Below are 27,788 nucleotides of genomic sequence, written 5' to 3'. Positions count from 1 at the left end.
TCCTCTTATCAAAGCAGCTTCATCCTTCAGAGCCCTTTCAATCCCTAGACTCCTACGAGTCCTTACCAAAATCCACTTTGGTAACTTGAGTTGTCTGCTATACCCTTCCATTGAGCCCATGGGTGTCTCTGTTGAAGCATGTATCCTTACCCACTTTGCTGTCATTACGTGTTTTTCTTCCCTAAAAGTTTAAAAGCCTTTGAAGGGCAAAAAGCCTGTATTGCTCATTCTGTATTATCTGTGTTTATTCTATATTATTAACAAAATGTATATTTAAGAAATGAATTAACAAGAGAACATTTTCAATGGTTTCATGGCACTGTTTCCTTTAAATTATGCAAATTTTTGCTAATGTTGTACCTTCTATAACAGGTGGTGCTGGAAGTAAACAGCGAATTTATCGTTGAGGTAATGTATAATAAAATTATTTTCTCAATTTAAGTGGAAAGAAAAATGGAATTTTGTAAGGCATCACATATCAAAACTCAGAATATTTGAAATCACAATCACCTAGGTAAAAGGTAAGAGAAAGAACTTCTGCCACACTCAATATCCATGTGTTCAGGCATGGCTTGTAACAACTCAATGTCATAGTAACTCCTTCTTTTCAAACTATATTAGTAGTTTATTCATATGTTTCCCAACTTAAAGCAAAGCAAGAGAAGCATAGTAATACATTAGAATGAGAAGAAGATTTTTAGACAGTTACACCGTTAAGAAAGACAACCAATGATCAATCAACAAGGGAAAGACATAAAAATAAATAAAAATATATATGTACATGTCATCACAACTCAATAGAACCACAGAGAATCTGTTGCCATTTAGAGGAGGACTCAGGAAATAAACCCCTCCATCTCTTGAAGGGTTTTATTTTATTACAGTAGTTAAAGTTTCATCACGGTTGCTCTCAAATCATTGAATAAAATACAATTACTTTTCTAATCTCAGTTGAAAAAATAGGGAGTATGTGGTATATTTTGGGAAGTTGTATCAAAATGGGGGGAAACTGTATGTGCTTTGGTTCTTGAAAGGATAAGCTCCATTCAGAGGGAACATTTCCTTCCCCCAAAGTGGTAATTAAATTTAAGCCTTAGCTTAAACAAACATTACAATCATTTGTGCCTCAGTAAGTATATTAAGAGTCACTTAAAAAAAATATATATATATACATACATTATGCATGCATACAAATATGTTCATGCATGTAGTAACATTTATAAACTCTTCAATACTTTAAAATTCTTAGACCTCCTCCAACAATAGCAACACAAGACCACAAAGAGAAAAACATACAGCAAGCAGGGATAAATATGGACAACATTGAGAAGCCATATAGTTGTCAATGGGATTATTGCAAGTACCATCAATTCAGTTAAAATATTCTTCTAATCCTGCAATAATATATTTGGATGCTTAGCCAGAGCGATGTCCTTACCAACAGAAAAGAAAAATCTCTTCCCTCTTTTAGGTCACCTGACTCACCAGCACAATATTCCTTTTGCATAGGATGTACTCAGTGGAACACCAGCAATATTTTAAACTCCCAAGAGCAGAAACCTGGGCAGAGCCCAAGGAAGGAGTGAGAACAGACTGACAAAAAGAAAGGCCACAAAATATTATCCAATATAACACATTGTGAGCATGACACATAACTAATGAAATTTCTCTCACTAGAATCATACAGTTAGAAGTGAGATGATGCCAAATGAAGCAGGTAGGCAGGTGACCAGGCTACACCTACCTAGAGTTGTGAATTCGTGAACACCTTCTTTGTTCCTCAAATTCAATAGCATTGCTTCTTCTGGGTGCACCTTACAATGTTGAATAAATGTCCTTACTAAGTAAAACTGTCCTCACGCTGTACAAAATGTGAACTATTTTTGCATAAGGTGAAAGAGTTAGACATTGAAAATGGCACCACAAAATGGCAGACCGTCAGAAGACAGAAGCGGGAGTGGATCAAGTTCGCTGCTGCCTGTCGAGAGGGAGAGGACAACTCCAAGAGGAATCCGATCGCCAGGGTAAGTGATGAAACGAACAGGAGTGTGTGGTGCTGATAACACATGCTTTTGCCGGGCAGGAAAGCCCTGACATTCCGGGGATTTGCAGCCTTCACTACCCCACAGTGAATTAGGAAGAGGGGTGACCTGCTCATGTTGCAGAGGCATTGTTTTGAATATTACCTTGTGGGAACTGACACAGAGCAGAGTCTTCAAGTGATCCTAGAAGATAGACCTGGGTCTGCAGCACAACTGGGCTTTATCTGCTCGTTTGTGTTCTGCTTATCTGTCATATGTACATGTTACAGGAAATTTCTGCATGGAGTAATAATCTTCTGACCATCCCGCCCCCAGATCAAAGGTTTATAGTATTGATTCATTCTCTCCAAGAAATGAAAGAAAGGAAGTATCAAAAGTTCCCACTAGATTCCTATATCCAGAAGTTAGGAGAGTCTTAAAAAGTATTGCAAATAATAGTAATTAATAAGGAAGGAGAGTGAAAGGGAAGAAAGTGTGCTAACTTGATCCATGAAGGATGTGAAACATTAGTAGTTTCACTAGCTCTTGTGAAGGGACATCTTGGCTTTACCCCACTAGTGAAATCAACAGAGCAAGCAACTAGAATTTTCTCCTTACAGCTTTACATTTATACATTGTTTACATGTTTATATAAAGCTTTATATATATATATATATATATATATACACATATATATATATATATATATAGTAAGCATCTGCTGTGAGTGATATTATAATAACAACCTCCACTCAAGAAGACATTATTCCAATTTTTGGAAATTTTTGGAAAGCTTTAAATTGTGATTGTTTCCTTTCAACTCACCATTATAACTAGATGTTACCTCACTGTATGACATATTTTTTCTTTTTATTTGCATTTGGGGGATTTCTTGGGTTTTCATCCAGATAAATAAGATTTCTGGATTAGAGTGGAGCTACTCCAAGTTGTATTTCTTTAATTGTGGGTATTTGGGTAACAAATCTTAGTATTTTACAGAATGTTCTCATCTTAACTATCCAGGTGAGATTCCAAATTTTAAACTATCTTTGTTTAAATTTATGAGTAATAAATATAAAACTATTAAAACAAAACTCATATGGCAGAATATTTGCCATAAAATTTATTTGGCAGATGAGTGATGTGGTAGGTTTCAATTCATAAAATTATTCCCAATATCTCAAAACACTGTATTTCTCTTCTGGTTTTCTTAAGTTATGTATAATTTTGATAAAATCTCTAAAGTCTAGTCAGGGTACATATCAATATGACACAATCTTTCAGCAAATACTAAAGATGGGGATTTCTTCTGTCAAACTCTTTATATGCAAAGAAAATCAGAAAATTGAACAATGTGCTATTAATAATAACAAATCTCCCATCAAGCATGTATGTGCCTTATGCCAGGCATTGGGGTGTGGTAAATATATGTTACCTCATACAATTCCCTACAACAAACTTGGGATGTAGGTGGTATTATCCCATTGTAAGCTGGTGCTTGGCAAAATTAAGTGGCTTTTCCAAGGTCACACAGGCCTAAATCATGGGGCTTTGTTTCAATCCAAAGCCATCTGGCTACAAAGCTATTCCCTTCTTATTCTATTATACTCTGCGGTTCATTATCTGCTTTAAATAAGATCACAAGCCTCACCATTTTCCTCATAGATTCGATCAGACTGTGAAGCAAACCAGAAGATTACATACCGCATTTCTGGGGTAGGGATTGATCGACCACCTTACGGAGTGTTCACCATTAATCCTCGGACTGGGGAAATTAACATCACTTCAGTGGTGGACCGAGAGATAACCCCACTTTTCTTGGTAAGTCACATCAGTGTGTTTTAATTTATGCATATTATTTTTCTTCCCTATTTAAAACACAGTAAAGTTGAAACCAAAAAAAAAAGGGACCAAAGAGATAAAAAAAAGTATGAAATATAAGCTCAAGAGTATCTACGGTGTTGCACAGGCATGCTATCAGATGTCTTGTAATGTTTAAATTAATAAATTATAATATGTCTGAACTCACTAAGCAAATTGTTTCTTTGCATATCTCCTGAAATATTTTTGATCATGTTACTTAATTTCCTTTGATGGAAAACAACAGTTTTTCCCCCAACTCCGCACAGATCTATTGCCGAGCTCTGAATTCACGGGGTGAAGACTTAGAAAGACCTCTTGAGCTTAGAGTCAAAGTTATGGACATAAATGACAACCCTCCAGTTTTTACCCAAAATGTGTACATAGCCAGCATTGAAGAAAACAGTGATGCAAGTAAGTCCATGACATTACTTCTCCGTATTATATCACATCGATTTCTCTTGTTCAGAAGCTGTAGGAGATTGATATACAGAGGTAATTTAAAGATCAGAAAAAGTCAAACTTGTATTTTGAATAAATCACACAAGTTCTGACTTAAAACTGACCTAGAAAAAAAATCATATCTAAAATGCTAAATAGCCTCTTGTTTGTGGAGGATCCTTATACATGTGATTTAGCAGGAGCTTAGCGCCTTCCTTAAAGATTGTTCCTGGTTCATGATTAACTTAATCCAAATGAGTAAACTGAGAAAGAAACCATGGATGTGGAAAAGGGCTCTGTGCTGGCCTATTCTTCAAACTGTGGGCTGGAGCACACCAGGGAGTGAAGGAGAGTGCTTCTCCAACGATACCTATTGGGTCGGTCACAGAGGGTAATCTCTGCTTCTGCACAGTCTACACGGCAAGCTACATTGCATTCTCTTTTTTTTCTTTCATTTTTTCCATCCTGTTTAACTCCATCTCTAGCTCCAATACTTCCTTCTCCCTCTTTTTATCCCTTCTCCTGATATCCTTTCTCCCTTTCTTTCTATGGTTTTCCTATGTTGCTATTTCCCTCTCTTCTTCCCTTTCCCCTTGCCTTCTGCTTCTCTTTCTGCCATCCCCTAATATTTCCTTTCTATTCATATCTGTGTCTCCACATGTACCTCTAACTTAAATTTGGGGGGAAAAAAGAAATAGAAAAGAGGAATTTCAGAAGAAAGGCAGATAGAAATCCTACTAGAGGTACTAATGGAGAGTCAAAGAAAGAAGGATGGAGAAGTTTAGAGGAAAAGAGGAAAGAGGCAAGAAGTACTGAAGGAGAGAAAGAAGAGGTAAAAAGGCAGGATGCAAGAGGAGGTGTCTGAAGAACTCTTTCTTCAGAGTCCCTGAAAGAGTAATGTTGAAAATAAGAAACACAAAATGTTTTATAACATAAGAGGGGAGGACACACCGAAGTAAAGTGAAAGTTTTGCCCAAAAGGATCACCAAAGCCCATCATTGTTTTGTCACTAACACACTTCAGCATAATTTGGTGAAGGTGGAAAAGGTGAAGCCACTCCAAACCCACACACAAGTCCATGTCTACATCTACATCCACTTGGTTGCTAATTCTTAATTTATCATTCAATCATTTAAAGAATGTAAGTACTTTATTTATTTTTGAGAGAGAGAAACAGAGTATGAGCAGGGGAGGGGAAGAGAGAGAGAGGGAGACACAGAATCTGAAGTAGGCTCCAGGCTCTGAGCTGTCAGCACAGAGCCTGACACGGGCTCAAACTCACGAGCCATGAAATCATGACCTAAGTTGAAGTCATGACCTAAGCATGAAGTCAGATGCTTAACCAACTGAACCACCCAGGTGTCTCGAAGTGCAAGCACTTTATAAACTAAAGGATTTTATAGAGCAAACCACCATTATTTTTGCAATCAGCTGTGTAGTTCAAAGTTATGATAATACATTCTTGTGGAAAACTATAAAACAGAAAATTCAGGGACAGTCAACCAGTCTTTCTTCCTATGCCTGATGATTTGCTGAACTGATTCTAACAGAGTCCCAAACATTCTCCACCTCCATCTTCGTTTCTAGACACACTGGTTGTAAAGTTAAGTGCAACAGATGCAGATGAAGACAATCATCTGAATTCCAAAATAGCCTATAAGATCATCTCTCAAGAGCCAGCAGGTGCGCCAATGTTCATTCTGAACAGGTACACTGGAGAAGTTCGCACGATGTCCAGTTTCCTTGACAGAGAGGTAAAGCCTTCTATGAATGAATGATAAGAAATAAGGAACATGATTTTCAAAAGACAAAGATGAAATGATCCATGAATGCCTTTCCTCCCACGTAAAGGAAGGAAGGAAAAATAATCCAGCCATGACTTTTAAATAAAAATTTTAAGAAAAAAGTTATATTAAATATTGCATAAAACTATAAAAAGAAATTGGAAAAACAATATCAGAATGAATTGCATTTCATTCAAAACAAGGTCTAAGTCTTACAATTCTTTTTCATCTTAAGCAACATAGTATGTATAACCTCGTGGTAAGGGGCTCAGATCGAGACGGAGCTACAGATGGACTGTCTTCTGAGTGCGACTGTAGAATCAAGGTTTTAGATGTCAATGATAACTTCCCCACCTTAGAGAAAACTTCCGTAAGTTGTTACTTTCTCAATCCTTTTCCCCTAAGTGTCACTAATTGATTTGCTTTCCTGCTAGTTTGTGAGCCTAGTTCTGCTATATGTGTGGATAGACTCAGCTTTGCTCTGTAAACCTTGAAACTTCTTAAGTATAATAATAATATTGTGCTAACTTTGTATGGTGACCAATAGTAACTAGACTTATTATGGTGATCATTTCACATTATATATAAACATCGAATTATTATGTTGTACACCAAACTAAAATGATATTGTATCTTAGTTGTATTTCATTAAAAAACAGCAATACACTTTAATAGTGCATGTTTGATTTTGAGTCACTATTCAGTGCAACTTGCATGTAGGAAAGCAGCAGACCGACTCCTCCACACTCTGTACTTTAAAGAAGCGTGGGATTTTGTTAGTCTAACTCTGGGAATCATGTAACAATATTAATGTATCTTTATAGGCCTGATGTTTTGCTGAATTAATTCTACAGGAGTCCCAAACATTTTCCACTTTCATCTTCATTGTAGGCATAAAAAAGCATAAAGTTGAAAATAGCAAAGCCAAACCTGGCTCACCACATATTTTGGTTTAAAAAAAATGGTTTATTAGACCACAACTTGACTCTATCCTTTAAATGCTGTCTGTGGCTGCTTTGATCCTAGAGCAGGAGAGATGACTAGTTATGACTGAACTCTCTGGCCCACAAAGCCTAAGATATTGTCATATGACCCTTCATAGGAAAATGAGAGAATAACTTAAGGAAAATTAAAAATAAGCAAGAAAAAATGAAACAAAGTGCCAGTTTGACCTTGATTTCATACACAGCACAAGAAAATCAGTTTTATTATCTCATATTTTTATTCTTGTATTTATAATTGGCATGTGTGGCATTTAATAATGGTGCAAAAATTACTGACATAGTTTGTTGTTAGTATCTTAACTGATAATTATGTATTAGTAAATATCTTTCCCCTTTTGAAATTATTGATTACAAAATTGATCCATGTCATTTCAGTACTCAGCAAGGATTGAAGAGAATTGTCTAAATTCAGAACTGATACGATTACAAGCAATCGATCTTGATGAAGAAGGCACCGATAATTGGCTGGCAAAATATTTAATTCTCTCTGGAAATGATGGGAATTGGTTCGATATTCAAACAGACCCACGAACCAACGAGGGCATTTTGAAAGTCGTCAAGGTACAGTTTGGGATCTGCAATACTTTCTTCATTTTAAAGTTTATTTAGTTATTTTGAGGTGGGGTGGAGCAGAGAGACAGAGGAGACAGAGAATCCAAAGTAGGCTCCGTGCTGCCAGCATGAACTCCACAAGGGGTTTGATCCCACCAATCCTGAGATCATGACCGGAGCCAAAATCAAGAGTCAGATGTTAACCAACTGAGCCGCCCAGGTGCCCCTGCAATATTTTCTTCTAAGAAGTTGTAAAATACTCTTACAGACAGAATCTTGCTACCAAAAACCGCTCCATAACTTTGAATACTACTTATGTGAACTGGTGCTCTAAGTTAGCTCACTGTGTCATTCTGAGCCTTCCTGCTCAGCAACATGCTATTACCAAGAGAAATAAGAATTAAGCAGGCTGTTTTGTTCTGATTGTGCCCAATATCTAGTTGGGAAGACAAGGCATGCACTCCTGGATTAGATAATATGAGGTAAAAACAGAGAAGTGTGTGTAGAGATGTTACAATGTTAAACATAATGGCCGAAAGGGTGAAATGTGAAAGAATTTCTAAGAGGTGAGGTCTTTCTGAGTTAGATTTGTCTGAAAAGATTTCATGGAGAGAACATGGTGTAGGCAAGACCTTACAACTGAGATTGCTAAAGTGAGAGCTGAAATGAGCAAACACACTGAGGTGAGGAAATAGCATGCTCAGGACACGATGAGCAATTCTGGGGGGCTGTATCAGAGTGCTCACTGAGGGAGACAATGAGATGCAAGAGTGAAGATAATGAGAGTTAGAGTCGGGTCTGCTGAGAACTTTGAATACTGGACTACAGGGCTTGACTTTTTCCTATAAATTAATTTTTCTTAAACTACTTTTTATCTTACGGACAACAATAAAATCTAAAATTACAAATAGTTTTAGATAGTATACAAAATAACTAAAACTACAAACCAATAAGATTTAAATTAAGATTAAGGTACTCATGGAAATTAATTTTTTCCTCAAACAAAACCAACATAAACAGAACTCACAGTTATGAAAATATATACTGATAGACACATGTACACATTTAATTTGGTACACAGTGTGAACTATAATTATCCCACTCTGTTACCACTTTTCTTTATTCCAATTATAGTTTATCAGGAAGCCATTTAACCTTCCTCTAATACAAACATATCATTTCTCTATAGAGTGTCTCTCTGTTCTTTTTGCAATTTTCTAGAGCAATCAAAGTATGACTACTTTGCCACAAAACACAACCACTAGCCCTGAAATCATTTATGATGTGGTTACCAAAATTATGGAAAATATCTATGTATACTTTCTAAGATTGTCATTCAGATGAACTCACAAAAATTCCAAATTCCTTAAGAGAACACAAGGACTCGAAGAGTTAACCAGAGCTTTCCTGTTTGAGAAACATTGCTTGGGGCCATAGGTCAGCAGACGATGGCCCACGGGCTAAATATGACCTGCCACTTTTTGTACACAAAATGTTACTAAAACATAGCCACACTCATTCATTCACGGTTTTCCATGGCTGTTTCCACACTCCAATGGCTGAGTTGAATATTTAAGACGAAAAGTGTATATGACCTCCAAAGCCTAAACTATTTACTATCTGCTCTTAACCAAACACACACACACACACACACACACACACACACACACACACACACACACACACCAAAAAACAAAACTTTACTAATCCCTACTTATAGACCAAGAAAAGCTTTGGGTTTTTTTTTTTTTCTTCTAAAAATAGCAGCCACCTTATGAACTCAACTCTGGAAAGATTAAAATTAAGAAAATAATTATTATATTAAATCAAGTCTTAAGGTGCTAAGAACCTGATTTGGCAAGAGCAGTAAAGAGTGGAAATGAGGGAACAAGACAAACACCCACAGCTGAATTAACACTGATAAAGAGGAGAGAGAGACAAAAAGTCACCTAGCATTCTAACAAATTCGGAATATTTAGTCCGTTGTTTTCAGAGATCGAATTTGTTCAACCTTGCGTCTCAGTTAAAACTCAAGATCTAGACATGTCAGATAATTCTTACCCATCTTCTTACCATCTTAATCACTCACTGACTTCGCTTCTTATCTTATAGCATGTAACTGGTCTTTGCTTTTGGTCTGCCTCTGAAACTACTAGAAGATATAGTAAGTGCTTTGCAGATAAAAAAGTGATCTAAATATATTTCCAGTCCTACCACTTGGCCCAATTTTCAGAAGATAATAGAAATTCACAAAACATTGAAGGTGGTGAGGCTCTCTCCCAAAGAGCTTGATTGTATAATTCATAATTTCTAAAAAATTTTATAAAAATGAAAGAAAACGTTCAGAATGCAGGCAATGTGCTATTACTTACATAATGTATCTTCTGTGAGAGCTAAAAGGTTTTGGGTTTTTATTAATATACTTAGTTCATCTCACACACACACACACACACACACACACACACACACACACTATGGAAAATTCAATTTCATGAAAAATTGGTTAAGATAGTGTTAGATGTTATGCAGTGTCTATCTTTTTTTCCTAGATGATAATTTCTCAAGTGAACTTAAGAAAGCAGAAGGGCACCTGAGTGGCTCAGTCTTTTAAGTGTCTGACTTCAGCTCAGATCATGATCTCACAATTCATGAGTTCGAGCCCCACCTCAGGCTCTGTGCTGACAGCTCAGCTCCTGGAGCCTGCTTCAGATTCTGTCTCCCCCTATCCCTGCCCCTCTCCACTTCCACTCTGTCTCTCTCTGTCTCTCTCTCTCAAAAGTAACTAAATGTTAAAAAAATAATAATCATTTTAAAAAAGAAAGAAAGAAAATATGTTTAAAAACATCAAAAGGGTTAATTGAAATGAAATTTAAAACCTCAGTGTATTTGTCAGGGCTTAGCCAGAACTATGTATTTAGAGAACCTATGTGTCACTTCCCAGAATCTGGCATTTGGAACAAGGTCACTAATGTCCTGCACCCTCTCCATTTTCACTCAAGCTGCTATTTAACCTCATGGAAACTGGCCTCTTAGTCATGGGCTTTTGACTCAGCTTTCTATAACCCTTTTCTTAGTCTAAGGATATTATAAATGATTCAATTCAACTCAAATTGATTGAGAACTGCTATGTGCTTGTTTTCAAGGAAGTTGTAATTTAACAAGAGAAAATCTTTAAGAAGGTAAAAAAATGTCTCTGGCAATAATAACTCCCTTTCACTATTTATCGATACATGTGTATGGAAATACTAAGAAACAATATAAATGTGTGTGTGTGTGTGCATACATATTTACTTCAACACTGAGAAGACAACCAATATGTTACCCAGTTCGAATTCTAACAAAGAAATACTGCTTCTCTATTTTTATAATAATTTTAATTAATGCTTATTAAACATTATTAAAGTCACTAAACACCAGCTAGTCAGTTTTACTGTGTATATAGAGGCTTTATAATCATCACAACTCTGGGAGGAAAATATTTTGATTCCTTTTTTATAGAAAGTGAAACAAAATCAAAGAGGAAAACTAACTTGTCTTAAGTTCATCCAGGTGGCAAATGACAACGACAAGGTCCAACCAGAGCTCCCTGATTCCAAAGTCATACTTAACTACCCCCTCCATGCCTCACCGTGTAATCTGGGCCAGTCAAACTAGTTCTTGAGTTTGAAGCAGAACTAGTGCCTTGAGACACCTCCCTCTGGTCACCTCCGTGCCCCTTCCCAACTGCATGTCCCCTGCTCCTGTCGTCCAGACACATTTCCACCAGAAAATGTCAATTCCTGGAAAGCAAATATATACACCCTGGCAGATATTTAACCGTTCCCTCAGTCGTCTGCCATGGAAAACCTGCCTATTTTGTATACACACTGCTAATCTCCTACGTTTCTCCATTCTTAATTCTAAATGAACCAGCTCCTTCCCCCTGAGAAATAGCAGTTGACCTAGACCAAAACCAAAACCAAACAAACAAAATTGCATGTAAGACTCAAAAAGCTTAGCTTCTATGTTAAAGTTTAAAAGAGGAAAAAAAAAACCAAAACCTGCCAGAAGCAAATCTATGTCTGGATGGGTCACCTTCGTTCTGAGCCCTTCCTGAGCCTCCTGTAGGCTCTCCAAGACTAGCTCCACCCTGTCTAACACATATCTACATTTCCTCTGTGTGTATTCTTCTGTATTAAACCGCAGAACCTTGATTTGTTCCAGCCTCTCTATTCTAAGTCCAAGAGAGACTTTTGTTGTTTTTATTGTTTTCTGCACAACCCTGACCTCTGCACAATCGCAAAATTTATGATAAAAGATCTTGCAAAGAATATTAGAGAGGCTTTCTGCCGTTCCCCTGCTTTTTAGCTTCCTTACTGGAGAAAAGATTAGCCCCCCGCAACCAGTTTCTCGGAACCATATCCTGTAAACGTCTATAATTGACACAACGTTATACACGTATTAACATTTTCCCCACTCTCTGTTCAAAAGGGAGAGAACTATTCTGACAACGAACACATATGTGTGTGTGCACCAAAAAAGCTCCAAGAGATTTCTCTACCTGAAAAGAGGATCTCAGATTTTTCATTTGTTTAAAGACTGTGTGGAATTCTAGAAAATAAAAACTGAGTTGTAGAAGGCAGGTCTCTTCTGGTTGAAAATCTATTTCTGAGTACCCCATTCATAGTCAGCTCTGTGTTAGGCATTGTGTGGACCATAAAGGGGACAGATATACAGAAGACTCAAAATCCCAAGCCTGAAGAGTTTGGGCTGAAATGTAAGTAAATCATATTGAGCCAGTCCCAAATAAGGACCTAACTGAATTCCTGTGACTATTTCTATCTTATTAGCTCTTGTGAAGAAATTAACTAAAATGTACTGAGAAAATATTTATGAGAAGCAGAGATTTAACCTCAGGGTCTTGCTGATGGCACCGCTACGTCAACAACAGTTGTTGGCAAATGTGATATATGGGATGCTTACATTAGCTTCCCGAATACTTCTAAACTGGATTTGTCCAGGACTCCCATTTTCACAACTGCTTTTTCACGTGTTGTATAAGAAGGAACGCTTCCAACTGAAAATCCATTTTTTAGAACACAATTCACAGTCAGCTTTGTGCTCAACTGTTGGTGGTGACTTTTCATGTCACCACATCAATCATTTGGGATCAAAAGATTCCATTCACCTTTTATCCAAACAACCCATTTCAAAGGTGACTTTCCTCTGGGAAAGGTATTTGCTTATTTGAATGTGCTCTGTGAAGAAATCTTGTCCACCAGACCCAACACAATTAAATTATAGTTTAGGGCTGCATATAATAATCATGAATTCTCCTTTAGAAGTTGTTTGCCTCATTTTTTTAAATTACATGTTCAATTATACCAATAAAGCTCCCTTATTCTGCTGATTTCAAGATTCTTAGATGTGACTTCTACAAAGAAAACCTGGGTCCTAATTATTCATTCACCAGTTGTGAATGCTTTCTTATTTCATTTTAAGTTTATTTTTAATTTTTTCCATTTGGAAAGAAGTCATTTTTGACTTCAGGGTTTTTATATAAGAACTTTGAATTCAACCTAGGTCACAGGCCTAAATGACATATATACTGATTATGCCAATAGATAAAGGGAATATCATGTCTGAAATGTTTGATGCAGTAAATAATAAAGTTTTATCAATTCAAAATCCAAATACGATAGCTCCTAGACTTCACTCTAACGTGTTGCTTTCTTATCATGGCTACTTATTCTATCAAAAGAGAGTTCTTTTGCTTTTTCAGAGGTTTTTTTTTTGTTTTTTTTTTTTTACTTTATATCATTTCAGATGCTGGATTATGAACAAATGCCTAATATTCTTCTTAGTATTGGAGTTAAAAACCAAGCTGAATTTCACCACTCAGTTGCCTCTCAGTTCCGAATGCACTCAACTCCTGTGAGAATTCAGGTTGTTAATGTGAGAGAAGGACCCACATTCCATCCAAATTCTATGACCTTCAGTATTCGAGAAGGAACCAAAGGAAATTCCTTATTGAATTATGTGCTTGGCACATATACAGCTATAGATATGGACACGGGAAATCCTGCAACAAATGTCAGGTACCAATATTGTGCTCCTGTCAGAATGGTAAAATGTGACTTTGTCCAGTGTTAGCTCTTATAGAATGTACTAATGCATGTGGGTTGAAATACATTTTGAGTTTTGCAATCTGGCCTCCAACAGGTTAGAAACGTAAGTATGTCCAGGGAAAAACTATAAGGTCAAAGAGTTACCTAGGAGACTCTGACTCCAGGAGTCTTTCTGATCTTTTTTGTGACCAGTTGTTACCACCCTGGCCCCAGGCTGAGTAAGCCATATTGTTAACTATAAGACCTCATAAAAGATGAGTCACTGCTTGTTTCCTTAAATCCTGTGTTATCTAATGACTCTGGACCTAATTTCAACCCCCGGCTTAAGAGGAAGAAAAAAAGATAATAGAAGCTAAAACACAGGTGTCTCAGAAATTTGAAAAGTATAAAGAGTCAGAATTGGAGAAGTAGAAAGGTAGGCATTAGAGGCACTAGGTATACAGATTATACATGAATTAGATCTATACAAGATATTCTGGAAAATGACTAGTGAAATACTTAAGTGTATTCTCTATATCCTTTCTTTGTCTCTCATCTTTTCTTCCTCCTAATATTTTTGGAGTGAACAGTCTATTGACTCATAAATCGCTTCGATATTAACAATTTGATTACTTAATAGGCCAACAAATAAATAGACAACAAAAATTATGACGTCTTATCAGTATGGGATAGAGAAAAAGGATGTGTCAAATAAGTGCCTCAGACACTTGAAATTGTACCTGGTACAGAGGCCAGATCTTCTTTCAATAAGGTCATTGATTATATTATTTATATATTATTATATTATATTACTTATATAATACCAAAACCCTTAACAGGCCAACAGTGAGGTACCCTAAAACTAATACACCTTAAAATCTAGAAAAAGCCATATGTGAAAATAAATAAAGTATATTCCCTCAGTAGATATTGCTCTAATAAACAAACCTGAAAGAGATTCATTATTTTATTAACAATTATATTAAAAGCTAGAAGAGTAAGAATTATGAAATTTTAAAACTCTGTTGTGAACCTGTGTATTAATATGTTAAACACTAGCATTTTATTGATATATATACATTTTATAAACCAAAGCAATTATCACTGTAAAGCATACAAACACTATATTTAAGTTTAACACATTGTTTGTGACTTAAAATCATTAACTTTCATATAAGCAAATGATGAACTTGTTTATTTAAAAACAGGTATATCATAGGACATGATGCAGGCAGCTGGTTAAAAGTAGATTCAAGGACTGGTGAGATACAATTGTCTAGGGAATTTGATAAGAAGTCAAAATATATTACCAATGGGATATACACAGCAGAGATCCTGGCTGTAGATGGTAAGAAAATTTATTTTCAATATTTTAATAAAATTATTATTCCACTAAATATAAAAGTAATTATAATATTGATATTAGATTGACTCAAATAAAATATTTAGTGTATCTGCAAGACTTACAGAGCTCTGAATACCTTAGATCAAGAACTGAACTCTGTCCACCTGTACCATAATTTACATTTAAGTCATAATTTATTTTACCTACTTCCAAAAAAAGAGCTGTATGTGGTTTACAACAGAAAGCATAAAGGTTTAAGTCTATAAGTAAAATTCAGTTTCTGCTTATGGCCTCATTTCTTGAAATGCTTCATCCAACTCTCAGAGTATGTTAGGAATGTTTACATAAAGGAAGCCTACAAGTGTACACAAAGCTCATTCGGGAATGACCTATAAGAAAGTCAGTGTCCCAAAGAGGATAGTTATTTTAGAACCACTAATACTGAGCTACAATGAGAGGCTGTGTAAGTGCTGCTTGAGCAGACATGTTGTCTAATGCAAGGTGTTCAAGCACAAGATTATTCCAAATAGAAGAGCCAAATTAAAAGTCATGAGAGCAGATACACTAAATGAACTTGTAACTGAGCTGCTTCTCACGGGAAAATCCTTTTTGGTGATAGCAACAGGAGCTTATTTATTTACCAATAGTTAATCATTCTCTGAACAGTGCCTAGGAAACCAGCTCCTACAGAACAAAACAGAAAAAGCTCAGTAACCAGGAAAGAAGAGAGAAAATAGATGTTCCAGATATATACCTAATAGAAGATAGATACCGTAGGTCTGCATTGCTTATGTCTGAGCTTTACAGTAGCCAAAGAAAAAGATAAATGGACAGTAAAAAATTTAAAAAGAAACATGATAATCCCCAAGTATGTATAGTCCTTAACGTTGTGGTCTCCATGCTGTGTCACTTCTAACACCTGCGTCAGTTATAGAAATATTACAGTCTGACTTGTTATCAGCATGCCAGAAAGTCACTTCCTTAAATGGCCTCTAACCATGTTGATCACAGCCTATGTTTGCATATTGGTCATATGTGAATATCTACAAAAACTATAAGAAAGATTAGTCATCAAGTGAATTAAGAGGGAGGAAAATACTATCAAAATGTATCAGCAGAAAACTAAAAACAAGGGCTATTGTTTACTTGCCTAAGCAGAGTGTCTGCGCAGGCACAAGCCATCCGGATGGAAAAGTGAAAACTCCAGATTTCCATTTCTTTCTCCTTCACCCTTTCTAATAAACTATATTAACCCAAAATTTGTTTCAAATGGGTTAGGGAAAAAAATGTATAGATTTATATGTGTTTTCAGAAGTGCCATTTCAGAGAGATTAGCATCTAATGGATGGAATTAAAATAAACAGTAAAACAGAAAGAAAATATACACAGGAAATTATTTAATTTCAATTGTGGTTATTTTCATACAAACACAGAAATCAATACGCATCCTGAATGGAAGGCTTTAGGCTGGACTTGGAGTCTCATTTACGGGGACAGCATAAGACTAGAAAGCTGCAAGCCTGTTTTGAAGGACATTTAATTTTGCATCTTGGGATGTGTAGGAGTTGGCTGAGTGGAGATGAAAAATATTTGGGGAAGAATGAATAGAATGAACAAGAGTCCTTGGCTAGGAAGAAATTCATTCCAAGAATTACAAAGAAACCAATGTGGCTGGAAGGTAGTGAGCAAAGACAAGAGTGGCTTCAGGTCACCGAAGTAAGCAGGAACCCATCATGCACCACCTCAGAAGTCATTCAGACTATTCCTCTGAGTGTGGCATCATCATAGAATATAAGAAAGAATTTTCTCCCTGACTCCATTTGCCCCAACACTCATGATGCTTTGTGGTTTCAGATGGCTTTGGGAAAACGGCAACAGGAACCATATGTATCGAAGTTCCTGATATTCATGATTACTGTCCAGTCATTTTTGCTGAAAGTAAATACATCTGCATTGCCTCTCCATCGATCCTTATCTCTGTTTATGATCATTCTTACGGGGCTCCCTTTACCTTCTGTGTGGCTGATCAGCCACCAGGGACAGCTGACTTGTGGGATATCAGATCAATAAATGGTAAGTGGAATCCAAACTTGCTCATAACGACCAAAAGCAAAATAATTACCAAATAATTAGGCAAGTCATGTAATAATACTTTTTATCTCTGTTTCTATGATTCTCGCCATATTCATACTAAATGAGAAAATCTTTCATATTCACACTTAAGATATTTGGAAAATGTTAAGCTGAAATGAAAGTAAACATGTTTTATCAATATTGCAACTACAAATATTAGTATGCAAATATCAGTTTATCTGCCATTTTATATGGTGTGCTAAACCAATATTTGATCAGTTTGAAATAAACAGAGTCCTAACTCACCATATGTCACAATTTCCTACTCTAAGTTATTTCAGGCAAATCACTTAAAAGTTTCTGCAACTCAAGTATTCCACAGATACAATGACATACTTTCTGATATGATCATAAAATCAATGCATATAAGATCAATAAAATTATTTTTAGAAATAGTGACGAGCTCAGACTCTTTGTAAAGGTAAAAATTTAAATCCAAATTGCTCCATATGAGAAGAATCGTTAGGCAAACAGTAGTGCATCTATATTATTAAGGTGTAGTACATACAATATTAAAATTAGAATTATGTGAGAATTTAGATTCAAGTAACTACATAAACCAAAGTTCTTAAAGAGTAAAGATACCCAAGTAGTATGTGTGTTTGTGTTAACTACTGCTATGTAAAACTAAATGCCTGAAATTGATTTTAAAAATGAGAGTAAATTTTAGACAACATAACATTTTATATACCTTAGGTTCTATTTCCCTGAGTTGTTAAATGTACATAGAAATGAAAAGCTATTAAGAGGACCTTATTTGAGCTACAATAGATCTCTACTCTCATACTCATTTGAGGCAACAGTAAAAGATTTTTAGAGGGGTCAGATGTCAGAGCCCGAGGTGAGAAGAAACACTTCTTACCTCCAAGGCCACTAAGCTTTTCCATTCACAGAACGGAGAAACCCTAAGATGATGCCAGAAAAAATACCACCATTAAGGACTTAGTCAAAGGAGAAACAGGCAATTTGTTTTCATACTAAAACCTTTTGGATCTTTTCCAAAAAATCATTTCAATATTTTAAAAAGCTAAGCATATTAGAGTAACCCTGTTAAAAATCAAAAAAACTTTGAATTCACCCTTCCTATAAAGTCCAATATCCCACTGATAAATAACAATTGCTAACCACTTTTTCCTCATTATGATCCTGGATATTATGAGTAAAAATATAAGAAAAACAGGTTCTATGTGAAAGTTGCAAAGGTATCCAAACTGTATCACAGATTTGCCAATAAAAAAATATAATCCGTTGGAGAGAATATTACTAGAGTCCTCTTTAAATGTTGGTGTTAAAGAACAGAATAAACTTTCACTTAATGTGCTATGATGTTGCCTCATTCAACTCTTACTTTGTGCATAAGCTATATTTTGGTAGACATAGCTGGCTTATCATATAGCTAAATGATATTAATAAACCATAATACTTATAATTATTACATGTTATGGATTAATCAATTAATATTTATGACTTAGGTGTACATTTAATCATCTCTAAGCCTTCCTTGAGTTGATAAATGCCTATGTTTGAGGCAAGAGTTTCTATACAAATTGATAGGTGATGGTAACACAAAGAATTAGGAAAATCATAGTTATTGGCATAATTTAAATTTAAATGTCAGGACAGCAATTTTGAATAAGAGATAAACAATAGTCTTCAGGAGGGTATTTGCAAACTGTAACCCTAAAGAGAAAACTTCCAATATTTCCTTTCAGCTCAATATTCTTCATTCATTGGACAAATATTTATTGAATGCACATAATATGCCAAATATTGTTGCTTTGGAAATAAGCAACAGGGTCCAAGACTGCTTCATAGAAATAACAATTCAGGGATGCCTGGTGGCTCAGTCAGTTAAGTGTCCACCTCTTGCCTTTGGCTCTGATCATGATCTCATGGTCATAGGATTGAGCCCCCATGCCTGGTTCTGTGCTGACAGCATGGAACCTGCTTAGGAGTCTCTCTCTCTCCCTCAAAATAAATAAACTTTTAAAAAAAGAAATACCAATTAAGCAGCAAAAAGTATTGAAAAATTCATTATAAATGTTTACAAATTAAGTATAGGATGCCATATGATGAAGAAAGTATGAAAAAAATCAAGCCTTAGGTTAGTCTTGGGTATTAGAAAGTGTTATTCCAAGGAATTTCCATTTACTTTCTCTTTCCTCTTTCTTTTCAGCTACCTCTGCAATCCTGATGGCTGAGCAGCTGTTATACCCCGCAGTTTACCAAATCCCAATCATAGTGAAGGACAGCTTTAACAGAGCGTGTGAATTGCCACAGATCGTGGAATTAGAGGCCTGTGATTGCGACGACAACCACATGTGCTTGTACTCGAGTACCACGGGCCTCAACACGGGGGATGGCAGCTCAGTTACCAGTGATATATATGGGACTATCACTGATGACCAAGTTGAGGGTTCAAACGTTGGTCTTGGACCAACAGGGATTGGCATGATCGCTCTGGGAGTCTTACTACTGCTCTGTAAGTACTGGATTGAATCTCCTTTTCTGGCAGTTCTTCAAAATAAGAATGTAACTGGGCCCACTGGATGGCTAGGCTCACTTGGCCAATTCTTTTTGGTATCTATAGCAATTCTTTTGGGAATTTGGAACTAAACATTGGGACTAATAAGGATATGTACTTGTTCAATGATAATTAGAGTTAGTGAGGGTCATAAAGATGAAAAACACAAGCGAATTCCTAAGTATAATATAGCAAAACATAGAGTAAATCCTATAAGGAAAAATTCAGCAAAGTGCTTTAAGAGAGATAGACGCAATGAAGTCCAAGTGGGAAGGTTGGGAGTCTTTATGGAGAAGGTGACTTCAAGCCAGGCTTTAGAAGCTAAAGATTTTCTTAGAAGGAAGATGGTATCGGGGGAAATCTGAAAGGAATAACACAATCATAAACAGGGAGAGGGATGGAAGGGCATAGAACACTAGGAAAGTTGACAGGCTAAAAGGTAGGCTGGGAGCCATCTGCAGGAATGTTCTGGGCTTCAGTCCACAGGCAATGAGAAATCAGTGAGGTTGTGTGAGATCAGTTGACTTGTGTTCACTCTGGTATAACAGGAAGCAGAAAGAAGAGCCGAGAATAGAGAATTCGCCTCTGGACTCTTGATAGGAGTCCATTTTAGGTTCCCCCTCCAATACTTTTGATTTTGTGGAAATCAAAAATTGGATTCTAAAATTAAAGATGACTAAATCCTTCAAACTATAATATTAGCATGTTTCAACGGTAAGTATAAACTGAAACATTATGATTTTGAGGAATGAAAAAATAACAAATGACTTTTGGCCAGACTTTTTTTTCTTAAAATAATATGAATTTTCAAGATTCTACCAAGATCATTAGTGATTCTCATAATAATATTGGAGGTATTTTCCCAAAACATGACAAGAGCAGATGAATCAAAGTGTCAGCTTGCCTTTAAGCCAATGGTTCTTGGGGCGCCTGGGTAACTTAGTCAGTTAAGATCTGGCTTTGGCTCAGATCATGATGTCACAGTTTGTGAGTTCAAGTCCCACATCGGGATCTGTGCTGACAGCTCAGAGCCTGGAGCCTGCTTCAGATTCTCTGTCTCCCTCTCTCTGCCACCCCCCCATTCATGCTCTGTCTCTCTCTCTCTCAAAAATAAACATCTAAAAAAAATTTTAAGCTAGCTGTTCTCAATCCTCACTGCACATTAGAATCATTGGAGGTCTTTAAAATTAATCATGTTCAAGCAGGAGTACTCAAAACGAGACCCAAGTTGAGGCATGGGGAAGCCCTCTAGTGAAGCTAATGTGTAATTTAGGGATAAAAACCCAGAATTAGCCGCATTCCCAAGCGGACTAGTACTGAAAATTTCATGACTGTTCCATAAACCGGCCGAGAAAGCACAAGAATTGCTAAGCTGATTATAGACTAGGAGCGGAAGACCCTTTTGGACAAAGTCATTTGTTCTCAGTGGAAAAACCTAGGCTGCGTTTTGGAGGGAGAGGTGCAGTGTGACAGTGAGAGGAGAGGACCTCGCCCAAAACTTATATTCTCAAAGGGCCTTCATTTCAGACTTCTGATATTTGCTCCGAGTGAGAGTAACTGTCTCAGGGAAATCAGTAAAAGCCCTGACTTAGCAGCTTTGATATTTTCTTCCATACCTCTAATTAACTCAGTGGAATGCATGTTATGTTAGGGAATTTGGAAAGGATAGAAAACAACTAGACGGGACCCAAAGAACTAAACTGAGTATGTTCTAGAATCTTAGAAAACTTAAGAAATGTCTATATTTCTGGATTAATGTATAGAACTAAGGTAAAATTTGCATTATATTTTGAGACAAGATCTTAAAATAATTGTAAATAGCTCAATTAAATTTAGTGGGTGATATTTGATTGGTTTAAAGTGTAAATATAAGGGTTGAAGAAGAGTTCTATTGCTAGGTCCTACAACTGAAACCTGTATTCAATCCTTTTGATTATATATATTGATTATGTATTTAACTTATAGTGTATATATGATGTTTGGTTACATGGATTTGTATGTATCAGTTTTTACATGGATATGCAAATATATATACATATCCAGAGAGATAGTTTATGGGTACATATATATATATATTCAGGCACTTGCACTTATGCACATGCTCTTGGAGATAAATACATATTTACTCATGTGTGTACATAGGCTTGCAAATACATATACATATGCAAATGATTATATGTGTGCGCATACACACATATAAATGCACATGCATGCACATGGGGAACTAGGAATCAGAAAACTATACTTGAATCCTAAATCTGCCAGCAGCTGGTTGGGAGGCTGGAATAGAGGAAAGAAAGGGCCTGACTTTCCTATCTATCAGAAAAGAACCCCAATTACCTGATCCCAAATTCCTTTTGGTCCAGCTCCAAAAGTCTATGAGATTTGGTGGTTTTGTATTTATAAACATGGATATGTATATTCAACTTTTCAGGGAAAACTGATGCTTTATGATATTTGTATTCATCCCTTTGGTTCTAAATATAATTCCACATGTTTCAAAAAATGATACAGCAGTGACTTCCTACATTGAGCAACAGTGTGTGAAGTCTCTTTCCACTTTCTTGGGCAGTGGCGCCACTCCTCCTCCTCATGTGTTGCTGCAAACGAAGACAGCCCGAAGGCCTGGGGACGAGGTTTGCCCCGGTGCCCGAGGGGGGCGACGGAGTGATGCAAGCCTGGGGGATAGAAGGGGCCCGGCCCGAGGACAGGGTGAGTGGATGGCCACGTTCCAGAGCGGGGTGGGGTTCCAGTGGTAGCGTGTACCTCTTGACAACTGAACAACACGTGAAAAGAAAAATGTGTCACTTTTTATGTGTTTAGCATAAAGCATTTTTTTTTAAATGTTTTTCTTTCTTTTCAGGATGTGTCAAATATCTGTGTACCAATGACAGCCTCTAATACCCAGGATCGTATAGATTCTTCTGGTCAGTGGACACCAAAATCTGTGTTTCTTTTTAAAATTTGCAAAATTATTTAACCTGATAAAACTCATGTATAAGTACCTTTTAAAAAAAAGTATATCTGCCAATCTTTTGGATGATTGCATAATGAGAGGGCAAGTGACATGTTTGAAGTCACTGCTTTACTTTTCTTAAACTCAGGCAGTGGAGTACAGCGTAGCAATTTGAAAGGCAAACTCTAGAAACGGAATGTTTTGTTTGATCCCCAGCTACGTGCTTGGGCCAGAATTTCACCTCTCTGGGCCTCACTTTCCTTATCTTTGAAACCAAGATTATGATAGCACCTACTTCAGGGTGTCACTGTGAAGAGTAATACACACACAGACATGCATACTATGTATGATAGATATATAATGTATGTATTGTATATTATGTTATCTATAAATTATAAATAAGTTATAGCTATAACTTATAACTATAAATAACATAAAATATGCATCACAAAATGCACACATATACATGTACGTATGAAGTCTGTATATATATACATTCCAAAATATACTTTAGAGCAGTGCCTTGCACAGAGAGCTACCAGAGCCATTGTTGGTAATACAACCTGTTCAAAAATAATAAGAGAAAAGAAAAAGCAGCAAATATGCTCTTCTAATAACACACTGAAGCACTTCTCTTAAACCACACATGGATTTGCCTCACTAGACTTATATTCTCCTAGTTTGCCAGTTCCATGAACACCTAGGAGTACCGTAAGATACTCAGCCTGTGGGCAATGACTGAACGAAGTAGAGAGGTTCGCCAGTTCTAGGACAGACATGAGACCTCCACGGTGGTTCCTCAGTATTCCAAACCAGACTCTGATGCAGAGGGACTGAACGCTCCTGTGAAAGCCAGCTCTCCCTCCAGCCCCAGGGTGAATGTAGACTGTTTGAGTTTCTACTGGCCTTGCTGTGTGGCTCCTGAGGAGGGGTGCAAGCCCTCTCGGACAGGCCAGACCAGGGAGCTTGCCAGAGGCAGGGATGGAAGGACTGGTGCAGAGAGACAGAGGCCCTCCTCCCCTGGCTGGTTCCATACCTGAGACTCTAGGGCAAAGTGAGGCCAAGTCCAAAAGCTGGCTCCCTCTGTACCATTTACTGACTTATTTTATGAGCAAACTAAGAGTAGGCAGACTTCGAAAGGCTCCTGGCCTCGCTTCCCAGGACCTACTCACGTCGTGTGGTGGTATAACACGGCCGACAGTGGCAGGCAGTGTTTGACATGGATGAGCAGTGCCAACCACTCAAGCACAGTTCCCTGAACACTCTCTCCTTTCAGAAATCTACACTAACACCTACGCCGGCGGAGGAACAGTGGAAGGGGGTGTGTCGGGAGTGGAACTGAACACAGGCCTTGGGACAGCCGCGGGCCTGGCGGCTGGAGGCTCGGCAGGAGCTCAACGGAGGAGGAGTTCCACAATAGGAACCCAGTGGGAATACGCAGACACAGGCCTGAACATGGCTTTCCTGGACAGCTATTTCTCTGAGGTAATCCCCCTGCACACGGTGACACAAGATAGTCTTGAGACTGAATGATAACAATGACGGCGACAGGTTCTTCTGAAATATATTCAGTTATTCTCAACTCTATCCCAATCCTGAGTAAAAAGTATTTCATTTCTCCTTAGAATACAGAAAGCCAATTTGCCAAAGCATTTCATATTTAATTGACAGACAACCATCTTACTATTGTGGAAAAGGCTAGCATCTCTCATTATTCCCTACTTTGTTTTTTTCCATTTTTCTGACTTCTGTCTCCTGGTTTTACCACTTCGTTTCCCATAGCGGCAGCAAAACAGGAAGATCCTGATCAAGAAAAAAAATGTGTATCCATGTCCTCTCTTTATGGGGTCCTTCCTACCCTGCAGTTACTTCCAAGAAAGGAGAAAAAAATAAATTAAAAACCAGGACTGAGAAAGGAAGAGAGGTGACTCAGAAACAGCATCAGAGTGACTTGGTGATAGATCAGGGCCTAGAATCCCAGTGTCCTCTTCTCTAGCCAGGGCCCCAGCCCCATGGAATATGTGTCCCTCACAAAGAGAAGGGATCATAGGTCTGAGCACCCCCAAGAAGAAAGCTCTACTGGCATTGGGTTGGCCTTACAGGGTAGCACAAAGGGTATCCCTGTATAGTATGTTCATTTCATCTAATAGCAATCCATTTCATCTCATATTTCAACCAGGCTGTTTTACTCCCTATATGGTAATACATGAGTTATTATCTGCTATTAACAACAACAAAAAAATGCTAAGGATGTTGTTGTAACTATAAGCTTTTCCTTAAAATTGTTGATTACAAATACCATCACATGAATAATTTTGATTATTTAGATGAGTGAAAGATATCACTAAGTACACTCAATAACCACAAATTATATGTGTCATAGAAATGTCATAGAAATTATATTTAATGAATCATTCACAAAATTCACACTAACATTAAAAGAGTTTTGCCATTAATATCAAAATTCCACTGGACACTTTTTCCTTTGGTTACAACTGATGCCTGAAATGTTAGGTAACATCAAAATGTGTTCTTCTTTCCCTATGAGCACTGAGGTCATCCTTCCTGAAACATTTTAGCTCTACACTTAAAAAAATGGCACTGTATTTCAGAGGTATCTGGGTGGCTCAGTCGGTTAAGCATCTGACTCTTGGTTTCAGCTTGGATCATGATCTCAGGGTTTGTGAGTTCGAGCCCTGCATCAGGCTCTGTACTAACAATGCAGTAGCCTGCTTAGGATTCTTTCCCTCTCTCTGCCCCTCCCCCACTCTCTCTCAAAAAAAAAAAAAAAACCTTTAAAAAGGGCACTGAATTTCAGAGGTGGTGAGATGCAGCCTCTCCCTCTGCAAGATAAAATCTCCGCAGAACAGTACAGTGTTTCTTCTCTGCCACGTTTTACACTACCACCCTCCACCCCAACAGCCAACTTGTGCCCCAGACAAGAGGGGAATATCCTCTTACTGAGGTGTCACTTGAAAATATTAAACAGCAAAGTTTATGGTAATACCAAACTCATGAATAATCGCTTTCAATACTTAAAACCACATATTTCTCTTGGTAGAATTTAGAGTCTCGCACAGACCACCGGGTAAGCAGCATGATGTAGGGTAAAAAAGGATAGTTGGATTTGAGGTAGCATTCTACAATTATTTGAGTCTGGGGCATGCCATTCACTCTCTCTGGGCTTCCAGTTAACTTACGTATGAAACAGAGAGGGGGTAAGATTATATCAGGCCCCGGAGGATTTCATGGACCCAAAAAGAGCCATAGCAGCTGGAGGAAAGCAGCTCCTCCCCTCTTCCCACAGAGAAGTTCCCTTTCATTCGTTCTACATACAGGGCTCCTATCGAGGATTCCATTCAAAGGGTCTGTCATTAAAAATAATTTGAAAATCACAGTAGATAACCTCATAGTGCCTTCATCCTGTTAACCTAACTCCAAAGACATTTTGGCTCTCTTTGCTTCGCTCACATAAAACCACTGAACATTTGGACATAAAGTCTCTGAAGCTTAGAGCTACTGACATTTTTTTACATGCTTTTCTTCCAAGTTGATCAAATATCTCTCCTTAAATAAATAACATATTGAACATAACAAAATATATTTTGTTATTTCTAGACCCCCTCAGACACAAGAGACCTTAAATCCAAAAGATTAAAACACTGTCTTTGGCAAATTCAGATTGTCAAAATCTGAATAAAATGCAGAAATTACTATTTGTTAGCTTTCAAATAAGAGCAGTTCACATTTATTCAACCCCATTAATACCCCCTGATCTCCTTAAAAATTCCAATTATTTAGAAATACAGCAAAAAATCAACAGTGTTGTATTAAGTTCATTCCATTAAAATCTTCTCAGATCAGCCGTCTCTAAAGCATTGTTGTTCTTTCGTTAAAGGAAAAGTAATTTCTAACTTCCTGTTTTTCCTCTAATTTTAGAAAGCATATGCGTATGCAGATGAAGATGAAGGTCGACCAGCCAACGACTGCTTGCTCATTTATGACCACGAGGGAGTAGGGTCCCCTGTTGGCTCCATTGGTTGCTGCAGTTGGATTGTGGATGATTTAGATGAAAGCTGCATGGAAACTTTAGACCCAAAATTTAGGACTCTGGCTGAAATCTGCTTAGATACAGAAATCGAACCATTTCCTTCACAGCAGGCCTGTATACCTATCAGTACTGACCTGCCTTTGCTGGGGCCGAATTATTTTGTTAATGAGTCTTCAGGAATGACCCTCTCCGAGGCTGAATTCCAGGCAGAAATGGCAATACCGGAACCCATGATCCACGGGGATATCGTAGTGACGGAGACCTACACAACTGCTGACCCATGTGTGCAACCCACAACAATTGTGTTCGATCCTCAGCTTCCACCCAATGTTGTTGTGACCGAAACAGTGATGGCACCTGTCTATGATGTTCAAGGGAATATCTGTATACCTGCTGAGTTAGCCAACACGCACAATGTAATCTATGCCGAGAGAGTGCTGTCTAGTCCTGGTATGCCTGACACGAGCAATGGTAGCATGACTGAAGGCTGTGTGGGGCCTGTAATGAGTGGCAGTATTTTGGTAGGGCCAGAAATTCAAGTGACACAAATGATGAGTCCCAACATTCACATAAGCCAAACCACTGGCTCCACCTCCCCAATGACATCTCGACGCAGAGTAACGCGATACAGTAACATACATTACTCCCAACAGTAAGTGCTTTTTGGTCAGTATTCTATAAGGACACCTTGCACCTAGTGATTACCAACATATCCAGCAAAGACGTATAATGTACTATATTTAACATTTTAGCAGCCAACAAATATTCAAACATCTAAAATCAATGCCACTCTTTGAAAATATCTTTTGGGGGGTGAATATGGCTAAGCACTTTAGATAAGCCTTTTGTAATTCTTTCTGGTTTAAAATAATGTGCCAAAAAACTTAAAGAAAATGGTTTATAGCCTTTGGTACTATCTAATAAATAGCACATAACTCATAAGGTGAATCTTAGAGGTCTTCAGGCCCATAAGACTGGTCATATAAACCAAGATGCCCTTGTTCTTGGAGGTTGCCAAAGAAGTCTGGCCT

General features: G+C 37.4%; 1 protein-coding gene across 1 annotated transcript; it reads left to right on the top strand.

Moving 5' to 3' along the window:
- Positions 1 to 351: 351 nt before the first annotated feature.
- On the top strand, positions 352 to 27,413 carry DSG4 (desmoglein 4). Its single transcript, XM_029922340.1, is given in 15 exon segments — positions 352 to 408; positions 1,893 to 2,024; positions 3,687 to 3,842; positions 4,151 to 4,295; positions 5,910 to 6,076; positions 6,342 to 6,476; positions 7,486 to 7,671; positions 13,468 to 13,739; positions 14,957 to 15,096; positions 16,948 to 17,166; positions 19,403 to 19,708; positions 22,323 to 22,462; positions 22,614 to 22,677; positions 23,983 to 24,191; positions 26,646 to 27,413. Coding segments are annotated over 15 exon segments (3,096 nt in total).
- Positions 27,414 to 27,788: the final 375 nt, after the last annotated feature.

The sequence above is a fragment of the Suricata suricatta genome, chromosome 14 (assembly GCF_006229205.1).
Source record: "Suricata suricatta isolate VVHF042 chromosome 14, meerkat_22Aug2017_6uvM2_HiC, whole genome shotgun sequence".
NCBI lineage: Eukaryota > Metazoa > Chordata > Mammalia > Carnivora > Herpestidae > Suricata > Suricata suricatta.
This window is presented reverse-complemented; position numbering and strand designations above follow the sequence as displayed.